Below are 11,266 nucleotides of genomic sequence, written 5' to 3' on the forward strand. Positions count from 1 at the left end.
CTCACCTGTTCCCACCTCTGATAAAAATAAGAGAAAATCATGTAGTTATTCGTCAGAATAATGGAAGAACACAATTAACAGCACGTATAGCGCGGATCGACAGATAGGTTGGTTGGTTAGTTAGTTATTTAGCTAAAGGTGCAACCTACAACTATCGTCGGGTTATTTTAGCAAGTGACTGTGAACAGCTTACGTCATATCAAACAAAACATTTAACTGTATTACATGTATTCTGAAAAGCAGTAATAAAAATATACTTGTGCAAAAGGTTTCCCACTAAATGTAATGCACTCGTAAACTAAAAACACAGAGTGCTGGCACAACATTTGAGGGATGTCCTCCACCAATAGACAATCACTTGACTGCAGAGTTTAACCAATCATTCGATCAGACGGAAGCATTTCAAGCCGGAAAGAAACATGGGGTAAATTCCAATTCACATACGAGTAATACGTACTAAGATTGCGTATAAAACCGGTTATGGCGTAGAAATACAATAAGATAGTAAGTAATGAGCAGAGATTATTAAGCCTTAGTGTTTGAATCATAAAATAAGCAAATGTCTTTTGTTTACGATCTGGCTCTGTCAGTTAACTGTAAAAAGACATCTCAAAAGAGATCTCTTTTTCTCTCTCGGAATATCATTATTTTAGTCTTTTTACAGTTAACTGACAGAGCCAAATCGTAAACAGAAGGCATTTGCTTGGAGTGTCTAATAGAGTAAGACTGGTAAGACAATTTCAGAGACTTTGCTAATGCTAGTTCATTGGCAACTTCACATTAAAAGCATTTCCCTTAGCTTAGAACACATAAAAGCCAGCAACAAGGTGTCAATGACCTTAAAAAAATAAAATAAAATCGCCAAATTGGCATACAAACCAGAGATTTGAACATATTCAGTTGGTTATAGAACCCCAAATCAAATTATTAATATACAAAAAGAAAACACTGGATAGAAGCAACAGCTCAACAAAATAAATTAGAATGTTATATGTCCCAAAACAACATAACGTTAAACATAAATTGGTCAATATCAACAAAGAAAAACTATAAAAACAAACAAACAAATAAACCAAACACATACATAATCTGAAATTGTATCAATCGTTTTTGTATGAAAGAAAATGTGCATGTCTGTAATTTAATGTTACCCATGCTTTGGCAAAGTAAAGCCAGAGAACGCTTTGTGGACTCCAAATAAGTCCTTGAATTCTCGCGAGAGTTTTGCGTAGGACGGTTACCTTTAGACCCGATTCGAGAACTTTAGCTCTCCGGCTGTGCTGAGCTGCTCAAAATGACACTATTAAAATGTCAGCATTGTATTGGAGAGGATAAAGCATCAGAAGATACAGATCATGTGGAGGTTTGTTATAATTTATATTAATAGCAGATGATGTTTTCACTATTAAAGAGCGACCTGAGTTTGTGTGAGCTAGTTGGCTAATGTTAGCACAGCTGACATGATTAATGTATAATATTTACCCCTTGCGTTTATAAATTACATTAACTTTGTACGGCTCGGTAGCCTATAAAATTGTGTTAATGCTTTAATTAAAGTCTTGCTAACCCTTATAAATCTATATCATAGTTATAACATAGTTATACCATTGTATGTATAATAACCGTAAGTTAGATATTACCTTTGGCTCCATGTGGTTCCTCAGTGTAATTGTATTTTCTATAAAATAGGTTAATAAACAAACGCAAATTGTCTAAACACATGCAGAACCAATCACCACTGCTGCCAGTCAAAATGAGATCCACTATATAGTGCTATAATTCTTGCTAAAAAACACAATAGTTACTAAAGCTAGCCTGACTAGACTTTTTTGTTTATTTGCTTCAGGGGGAAAAAGTATTTGCCCTTTATTTTGAATATTTAAAAGTATAATGGTATCCTTGGTAGCATTTGTTGTACTGCATTTAAAATTATACTGCAATATCTAAAAACACATTGTTTACAGTAATTAAAATTTAATGCAAATCATCATTATGAACAATTATTATTATTATAAAAAAATGAAATTGAAAATTGAAATGACAGAGCAAAAAAATAATAATTCGAATTTAGGGTGAAATGTGACTTGGACATATTCTTGTGATATTGTGTGTGTGTGTGTTTTATTGACTGAATTTTTTTATTGTAGAAAATCTTGCCACCCGGCTACAGTCATCTTCTTTGTCATCATGAACTGCTGGAAATGTCGGGGGATGTTGAAAACTTCAGAGCGGCTCTTAAGTTGCAGATGACTACAGAGGAGCAAGTCCAGAAGTGGCTGGAGGACTTCCAGAAATCCTCAGCTTTAACATGGAGGAAATCTAGGACATACCCTGACTCTGGACGCTACAACAAATACAGAGTATTTATGTACACTTTAATTGAATTATGTACACTTTAAAGGCAACATGATATCAAAACAGAGCCTGATTACCTTTCACAACAGACATCCCTGTTCTTATTGTGTGTAATCAATAAGTGTAGTCACATTCTCTAAAATTACTTAAAAGGTGACCTTGGCTAAGCAGTGTGTTTGTTAATGTAAAGCTTTAGTGAAAGTTATTGTAATAAAGAAATTAAATGAAGATTAACAATAATATAATAATAATAACAGGATTAATGGTAAAGGTGATAAAAAAATAAAATAATGTTCAGTATAAATTTGAGAGTTTGTGTATATTCCACAGGTGGATCTGAGATGCCAGCACAAAACATACAGTTCATCATCCAAGACAAGCAAAAATACCAACTGCCCTGCCACCATGTTTCTGATTCTCAAGAGATTTATGTGTGAAAGAAAGTCCAGGTGAGACCAGAAACACAATACAGTTCAACAGAAATTTGAACACCCAAACTTTTATTTTATTTACAATTTATTTAATTTGCAGAAAATCGTGCAATCTATTTTAAAACTCTGCATTACAACATAATACTTAATCTGTCCTTCCACAGATCAGGAGATCCACACATTGAAGAGGGCTATTTCCTTCATGTGAACTTGAGAAATGAACATAATCATAGACTGAACACAGCTGAGGTCATGAGGTGGAGAGATGTGTCAAATGACACCATTGAAAAGCTACAGCAGCTCTACAAAAGCGGTCACTCTCCTTCATCTGCACTCAAAACTATTAAATACAACCTGCAGGAAGAGGAAGGTGATAACTACACTTATGCTATTGCAGATCGATCCATTTGCCCAGACCTTCCGTTCTGCTACAGGTCAGTCATTCAGTAAAATAGTAAAATCTGTATTTAAAATGTGTAATGTTAATGTACAGTAGTGAAGCTGTTTATGAGTCAATAATAAAACAATTAGTTTTCATATTTTTAAAAAATCTAGTCCCAAATCTAGTTTCAAGTTCTTAAGACTCTTTGTAATTGTGGAAAAAGTTACACATTTTTCTAATGATTTTAAAAAATTTAAGAGGTAAACGATCAAGTAACAAAAATATTTTATATATTTACATTTACGTTTCGTCATTTAGCAGACGCTTTTATCCAAAGCGACTTACAATGAGGACAATGGAAGGAACCCAAATCAACAAAAGAGCAATAATATGCAAGTACTATGACAAGTCTCAGTGAGCTAAACGCAGTACATATAGCAAGGTTTCTTTTTTTTATTATAATAAATAAAAAGAAAAATAGATATAGGAAAAAGAATAGAGCAAGCTAGTGTTAAAGGCCTTTTTAGATTTTCTCATAATAATATAATAATAGTTTAATATATTAAATCCTAAATGTTGTGATGTCTCTAAGAATTTCATCATTTGACAAATTGAATTAAGCCTAAAGGGATAGTTCACACAAAAATGAAAATTGTGTCATCATTTACTCACTCATCTCTTTCCAAACCTGTATGAGGTGCTTTCTTATGTTGAACACAAAATAAGATAGTTTGAAGATTGCTGGTAATCAAACAGTTGGTGTTTGCCTTCTATGGAAGTCAATGGGAACCACAAACTGTTTGATTACCAGTAGGGCTGCACGATATTGGGAAAAAATGACATTGAGATATTTTATGTTTGTGCAATATATATTGCGATATGAAATCTAATATAATTTTTTCTTACAAACAAAAATGGGGTGAGCACACTTACATTCTCATTTTAAATGCTACACATCGTGCAGCCCTAATTACCAGCCATCTTCAGACTATCTTCTTTTACATTCTCATTCAGATTTGGATGAGTATGAGGGTGAGTAAATGATGACAGAATTTTCATTTTGGGGTAAAACTATCCCTTTAAGAAGACAAAAAATTCAATATTTTTATGAATATTATATATGAATATTGAATCTTGACTTGTATTATATTTCTCTACAGATTATACCACAAGCTTTTTCAGAAAACATGTGCTGAACCGGCAGGTGAGACAATTTTTGCAAAAATGGAAGCACACACACACACACACACACACATATATATATATATATATATATACAAACCCGATTAAAAAAAAATTGGGAAACTGTACAGATTGTGAATAAAAACAGAATGCAATGATATGGAAGTTTCAAATTTCAATATTTTATTCAGAATACAATCAAATGTTTGATACATCAAATGTTTAAACTGAGAAAATGTATAATTTTAAGGGAAAAATACCTTGATTTTAAATTTCATGGCATCAACGCATCTCAAAAAAGTTGGGACAAGGCCATGTTTACCACTGTGTGGCATTCCCTTTTCTTTTTATAACAGTCTGCAAATGTCTGGGGACCGAGGAGACAAGTTGCTCAAGTTTAGGAATAGGAATGTTGTCCCATTCAACATGTTATATGTTATCTATATTCTATTGTGAATAAAATAAAAGTTTATGATATTTGTAAATTATTCCATTCTTTTTTTTACTCACAATTTGTACAGTGTCCCAACTTTTTTGGAATCGGGTTTGTATATATATATATATATATATATATATATATATATATATATATATATATATATATATATACACACAGATGTGTGTGTGTGTGTGTGTATACAGGTCCTTCTCAAAAAATTAGCATATTGTGATAAAGTTCATTATTTTCCATAATGTAATGATAAAAATTAAACTTTCATATATTTTAGATTCATTGCACACCAACTGAACTATTTCAGGTCTTTTATTGTTTTAATACTGATGATTTTGGCATACTCATGAAAACTCATGAAAACCCAAAATGCCTGTCTCAAAAAATTAGCATATTTCATCCGACCAATAAAAGAAAAGTGTTTTTAATACAAAAAAAGTCAACCTTCAAATAATTATGTTCAGTTATGCACTCAATACTTGGTCGGGAATCCTTTTGCAGAAATGACTGCTTCAATGCGGCGTTGCATGGAGGCAATCAGCCTGTGGCACTGCTGAGGTGTTATGGAGGCCCAGGATGCTTCGATAGTGGCCTTAAGCTCATCCAGAGTGTTGGGTCTTGCGTCTCTCAACTTTCTCTTCACAATATCCCACAGATTCTCTATGGGGTTCAGGTCAGGAGAGTTGGCAGGCCAATTGAGCACAGTAATACCATGGTCAGTAAACCATTTACCAGTGGTTTTGGCACTGTGAGCAGGTGCCAGGTCGTGCTGAAAAACAAAATCTTCATCTCCATAAAGCTTTTCAGCAGATGGAAGCATGAAGTGCTCCAAAATCTCCTGATAGCTAGCTGCATTGACCCTGCCCTTGATAAAACACAGTGGACCAACACCAGCAGCTGACATGGCACCCCAGACCATCACTGACTGTGGGTACTTGACACTGGACTTCAGGTATTTTGGCATTTCCTTCTCCCCAGTCTTCCTCCAGACTCTGGCACCTTGATTTCCGAATGACATGCAAAATTTGTCCAAAAGTCCAGTGCTGCTTCTCTGTAGCCCAGGTCAGGCGCTTCTGCTGCTGTTTCTGGTTCAAAAGTGGCTTGACCTGGGGAATGCGGCACCTGTAGCCCATTTCCTGCACACGCCTGTGCACGGTGGCTCTGGATGTTTCTACTCCAGACTCAGTCCACTGCTTCCGCAGGTCCCCAAAGGTCTGGAATCGGTCCTTCTCCACAATCTTCCTCAGGGTCCGGTCACCTCTTCTCGTTGTGCAGCGTTTTTTGCTACACTTTTTCCTTCCCACAGACTTCCCACTGAGGTGCCTTGATACAGCACTCTGGGAACAGCCTATTTGTTCAGAAATTTCTTTCTGTGTCTTACCCTCTTGCTTGAGGGTGTCAATGATGGCCTTCTGGTCAGCAGTCTTACCCATGATTGCGGTTTTGAGTAATGAACCAGGCTGGGAGTTTTTAAAAGCCTCAGGAATCTTTTGCAGGTGTTTAGAGTTAATTAGTTGATTCAGATGATTAGGTTAATAGCTTGTTTAGAGAACCTTTTCATGATATGCAAATTTTTTGAGATAGGAATTTGGGGTTTTCATGAGCTGTATGCCAAAATCATCAGTATTAAAACAATAAAAGACCTGAAATATTTCAGTTGGTGTGCAATGAATCTAAAATATATGAAAGTTTAATTTTTATCATTACGTTATGGAAAATAATGAACTTTATCACAATATGCAAATTTTTTGAGAAGGACCTGTATATATATATATATATATATATATGTAGTATATATGTAGTATATATACTGTATATATCACCTTTAGCAATGACTTCATTCATAATACAGCATTGCATCTAGTTCATTATTTTAGGGCTGGGCGATATGGACAAAAATCTCCATATTTTTAGGCTGAATAGCAATATACAATATATATATTTTATATATTTTTTTACAAAGTGAGGTAAATGTTGCGATTTCTTTACATAGACTCACCATAGGTTAATGGAACTGTGTCTCAGGTTAGACAATGCAAATGGAAGGTATGAAAACAAATATAGTGAATGTATCTGTGTAGACTGAGCTATAGGTTACAGGCTACGTGAAGGGATACATTCTAACCTGTACTACATATAAAATTCTTCATAAAACATCTGTTTTTAAGGTAGAAGTTAAAAAGTTAAAATAAATAAAAAACAAAGCACATAGTAAATGTTAAATGGAAGACCTTTTATTTACCCCCATTACAATGGTTCCTTTGCAGTTACTGACTGCTCAATGACTTGTGCCATGTGTAGAATTTTAGACCTACTTATAACATCACATTTGTCTAACAACAGATGTTTAACAAAATATATAATACTTTTTAGTCAGAAATACCTGTGCCATCATAGCTGGCTATCAGGACAAGCCTTTATCCATCCGTTCTCCAAACTGTTAATCCTCTCTGCATCCTTTATGTAAAATGGAAATACACTCGTCTTTCTACCACTTATATCGTTGACTTGACACTATTTAAACTGAACAGAGATGACATCACTGAATTCAATGATGAACTACCTTTAACTGTCATTTTGCATTATTGACACACTGTTTTCCTAATGAATGTTGTTCAGTTGCTTGGACGCAATGTATTTTGTTTAAAGCGCTATATAAATAAAGGTGACTTGACTTGACTTATAGATGAGAATATGTTGGTTATGAATGAAATGTGAATGAATTGTAAGGCTAAGGCACTTTAAACTATATGCTAATGAAGTGTTATTAAAGTCTTAAAATAAAGCAAGTCTAATGTTCAGGACAGTTTGGATTTTGTACTTGCTTGCAACATCTTGTGTTTTTGAAAAGACTATTTATGCTATTTTTTACAAAGTTTTACAATGTCAAAATACTGTCCAGCCCACCTTTTTACTTTATTGTAACTCTCAGTTACACAAAAATGTATACTTAAAATGTACAAATTGTTACAGATATATTCAAAATGTTTGCCTTTTTATCTAAATTAAATCATTAATTTGAATGCAAATGCAGAAAACTGTTGTTTAATTTCATTTTTTTTTTCTTTTGTGCAATATATGGGTGTCTGTTCAGAGAAGGACATTTCAGATGAGCTTTTTAAACCCTTAGAGTTGGAACAGTCATGGGAGACAGCAGCAATAACAGGTGAATAGGAGCGTAATTCACACACCTGTAATCAATAATTGTTTATAAAGAGATACTGATTTCACAACTTTGTCCTTTGTCTAAAACAAGCAGATGGACACACCACGTGCATTGAAGATGGAGTTTCTGTTGATGCTGTTCCAATCATCACCACAGGTGAAGCGACTCATATTTGGTCACTTTTCAATATAAAACAGACCAGTCAAAATGTTATTACTCTGGTCTTGTGTATATGAGTTGTGTCTCAGTGTTTTCCGAGATCAAGATTTAATATTGATTAATACATTTGGTTATGTGATTATTACATTGGCTATTATAGTAAGTATACAAACAGTCTTTTATGTTTCAAAGCAGAGGATTTCACAGAAGACGAGCCAGGAACAAGTATGTTATTTTCAAGCATCTTAAATTAATCTCACATTAATCAGACTAATACTGTTAACAGTCAACTGTCATTATCATTGTATCTGTTTGCTTAGGTGCAGCTGAAGAGGTTGTTGGTTCTTTAGATGGACAGCTTGAGGAGATCTTTGGGATGCTGAAAAAGAAGCTAAACGAGGATTCAAGTTTTACTCCGCCTATAAGAGCTTTTGTGTCCAGTTTCTTTCAGATAAAGACTGATAGTGCTCTTCAGGCATCACTCTTTTCCTTTGGTGAGACCACTCCGATCATCAATCAGATCAATGTACTACCAGCTACAGGTCCACGGAGGAGAGGGGCTTTGGCTGGACGAAGAGCTGTTGGCAGACCCCCGAAGAACTCAAGAAGAGAGCACCCATACTGCAACAGCAGATCCAACAACACTCCCCAAACTCTCACTTTCTGTTTGCAAGACAATAACACCCTTGAGAAAACCGAATAACTGTAGAGGTCTAAAAACTGTGTAGAGACTATTTAATCAATAAGCAATGAGAAGCTTGGTATGAACATCATGAAACCTGACCATTACAAGAATAAATCAGTGTTTACCCCATTTACTTTTAATGTTTAATGTGTACTTGATGTGCCAGATTCAGCAGTGCATGTTATAAGAGAAAGCATTTGTGGTTGTAATTTTGATCCTAATGTTATGTTACAGACTCCACACAGGAATGAAACACCCATAAATCAACCAAAAATCAAGTATCACCCTGTGTTTCCCCCCCTCATTGAAAGTTCTGTTTCAGTTTGTGTTGTCACAATATGTATAATAACTGCACCTATGCTTGGCCAACATATATTTCAAGGTGTCCAGAGTAAATGGATAACTTTAATGTTAACTGTTAAATGTTAACTGTTAAATGTTAACTTGAATTTTAACAAACTTATAAAAAGAGAAAATGTGCTTCTGATATCTCCATCTCCATCCACCCATGTAATGTGATTTACTGTCATATATGTCCAAAGTTTATTTATATTGAATACTGCATCAGTTCAGTTATTTTATTTAACCAGGTTAATTATCAGGGCTCTCTGTGGTGGCCATTTTAATGTGGTTTAAATTCTATTAAATGTTTTGACTAAATTCCACTTGCCATCACAAAAAGTCAGGGATTTTGAGTACCATGAATAGGATGGTTTAAATAAAAAGTGTAGTTGTTTTTACTAAACAACGTATGAATAGCCTGCACTATTTTCATTGAAAAACACAATAAAATCCTGTTTAAAGTATAGTTTTAGGATTACTACTGGCTTTTGTAAAGTACATTTAACAATAAACCTATACAATCATGATTAGTACCTATATAGCTGTGACTAAAATCATTTAGTTCTGCAATCTCTTTAAATGCAGTTATAACAAATATACAGGTGCTTCTCAGTAAATTAGAATGTCGAGGAAAAGTTCATTTATTTCAGTAATACAATTCAAGTTGTGAAACTCATGTATTAAATAAATTCAGTGCACACAGACTAACGTAGTCGGAAGTCTTTGGTTCTTTTAATTGTGATGATTTTGGCTCACATTTAACAAAAACCCACCAATACACAATCTCAATATATTAGAATATGATGACATGCCAATCAGCTAGCTAATCAACTCAAAACACCTACAAAGGTTTCCTGAGCCTTCAAAATGGTCTCTGACAATCATTGATACCCTTCACAAGGAGTGTAAGTCACAAAAATCAATTGCCAATAAGCTGGCTGTTCACAGAGTGCTGTATCCAAGCATGTTAACAGAAAATTGAGTGGAAGAAAAAGACAACCACAGCCGAGAGCACAACCAACCGAGAGAAGCCTTGTGAGGATTGTCAAGCAAACTGGATTCAAGAATTTTAGAGAACTTCACAAGGAATGCACTGAGGCTGAGGTCAAGGCATCAAGAGCCACCACGGAATTTGGCTACAGTTGGCGTATTCCTCTTGTTAAGCCACTCTGAGGCATCTTACCTGGGCTAAGGAGAAGAACTGGACTGTTGCCCAGTGGTCCAAAGTTTGAGAGCAAATTTTGTATTTCATTTGGAAACCAAGGTCCTAGAGTCAGGAGGAAGGGTGAAAGTTCATAGCCCAAGTTGCTTGAAGTCTATTGTTAAGTTTCCACAGTCTGTGATGATTTGGGGTGCAATGTCATTTGCTGGTGTTGGTCCATTGTGTTTTTTGAAAAAACAAAGTCATTGCACCCGTTTACCAAGAAATCTTGGTAAAGATTTCTCTTATCTTCATGCTCCCTTCTGCTGACCAGCTTTTTGAAGATGCTGATTTCATTTTCCAGCAGGATTTGGCACCTGCCCACACTGCCAAAAGTTGGTTAAATGACCATGGTGTTGGTGTGCTAGACTGGCCAGCAAACTCACCAGACCTGAACCCCATAGCGAATCTATGGGGTATTGTCAAGAGGAAAATGAGAAATGAGACCAAAAAAGGCATATGAGCTGAAGGCCACTGTCAAAGAAACCTGGGCTTCCATACCACCTCAGCAGTGCCACAATTCGATCACCTCCATTATACGCTGAATTGGGGCAGTAATTAAAGCAAAAGGAGCCTCTACCAAGAATTGAGTACATGTACAGTAAATTAACATACTTTCCAGAAGGCCAACAATTCACAAAATGTTATATATATATATATATATATATATATATATATATATATATATATATATATATATATATATATATATATATATATATATATATATAATTGGTTTTATGAGGTATTCTAATTTGTTGAGATTGGTGGGTTTTTGTTAAATGTGAGCCAAATTCATCACAATTAAAAGAACCAAAGCCTTAAACTACTTCAGTCTGTGTGCATTGAATTTATTTAATACATGAGTTTCACAATTTGAGTTGAATTACTGAAATAAACTTTTTTTCGACA

At 34.7% G+C, this 11,266-nt stretch overlaps 1 protein-coding gene across 4 annotated transcripts; it reads left to right on the forward strand.

The window, feature by feature from the left end:
- The first annotated feature begins 1,232 nt into the window (after nucleotides 1-1,232).
- On the forward strand, nucleotides 1,233-9,095 carry si:dkey-75a21.2 (uncharacterized protein LOC794385 homolog). Of its 4 annotated transcripts, none has more exons than XM_059503031.1 (9): nucleotides 1,233-1,363; nucleotides 2,148-2,360; nucleotides 2,686-2,804; nucleotides 2,951-3,220; nucleotides 4,329-4,372; nucleotides 7,896-7,967; nucleotides 8,058-8,123; nucleotides 8,319-8,351; nucleotides 8,447-9,095. In XM_059503031.1, exons 1-9 carry the CDS (start codon nucleotides 1,295-1,297, stop codon nucleotides 8,827-8,829), a joined length of 1,269 nt encoding a protein of 422 aa, XP_059359014.1. In that variant the 5' UTR covers nucleotides 1,233-1,294; the 3' UTR covers nucleotides 8,830-9,095. The 4 variants fall into 4 exon arrangements, with proteins under 4 accessions (XP_059359014.1, XP_059359015.1, XP_059359016.1 ...); XM_059503032.1 differs by having other exon boundaries at nucleotides 8,322-8,351; XM_059503033.1 differs by having other exon boundaries at nucleotides 8,061-8,123.
- Nucleotides 9,096-11,266: the final 2,171 nt, after the last annotated feature.

This window comes from Carassius carassius, chromosome 21 (genome assembly GCF_963082965.1).
Source record: "Carassius carassius chromosome 21, fCarCar2.1, whole genome shotgun sequence".
Lineage (NCBI taxonomy): Eukaryota > Metazoa > Chordata > Actinopteri > Cypriniformes > Cyprinidae > Carassius > Carassius carassius.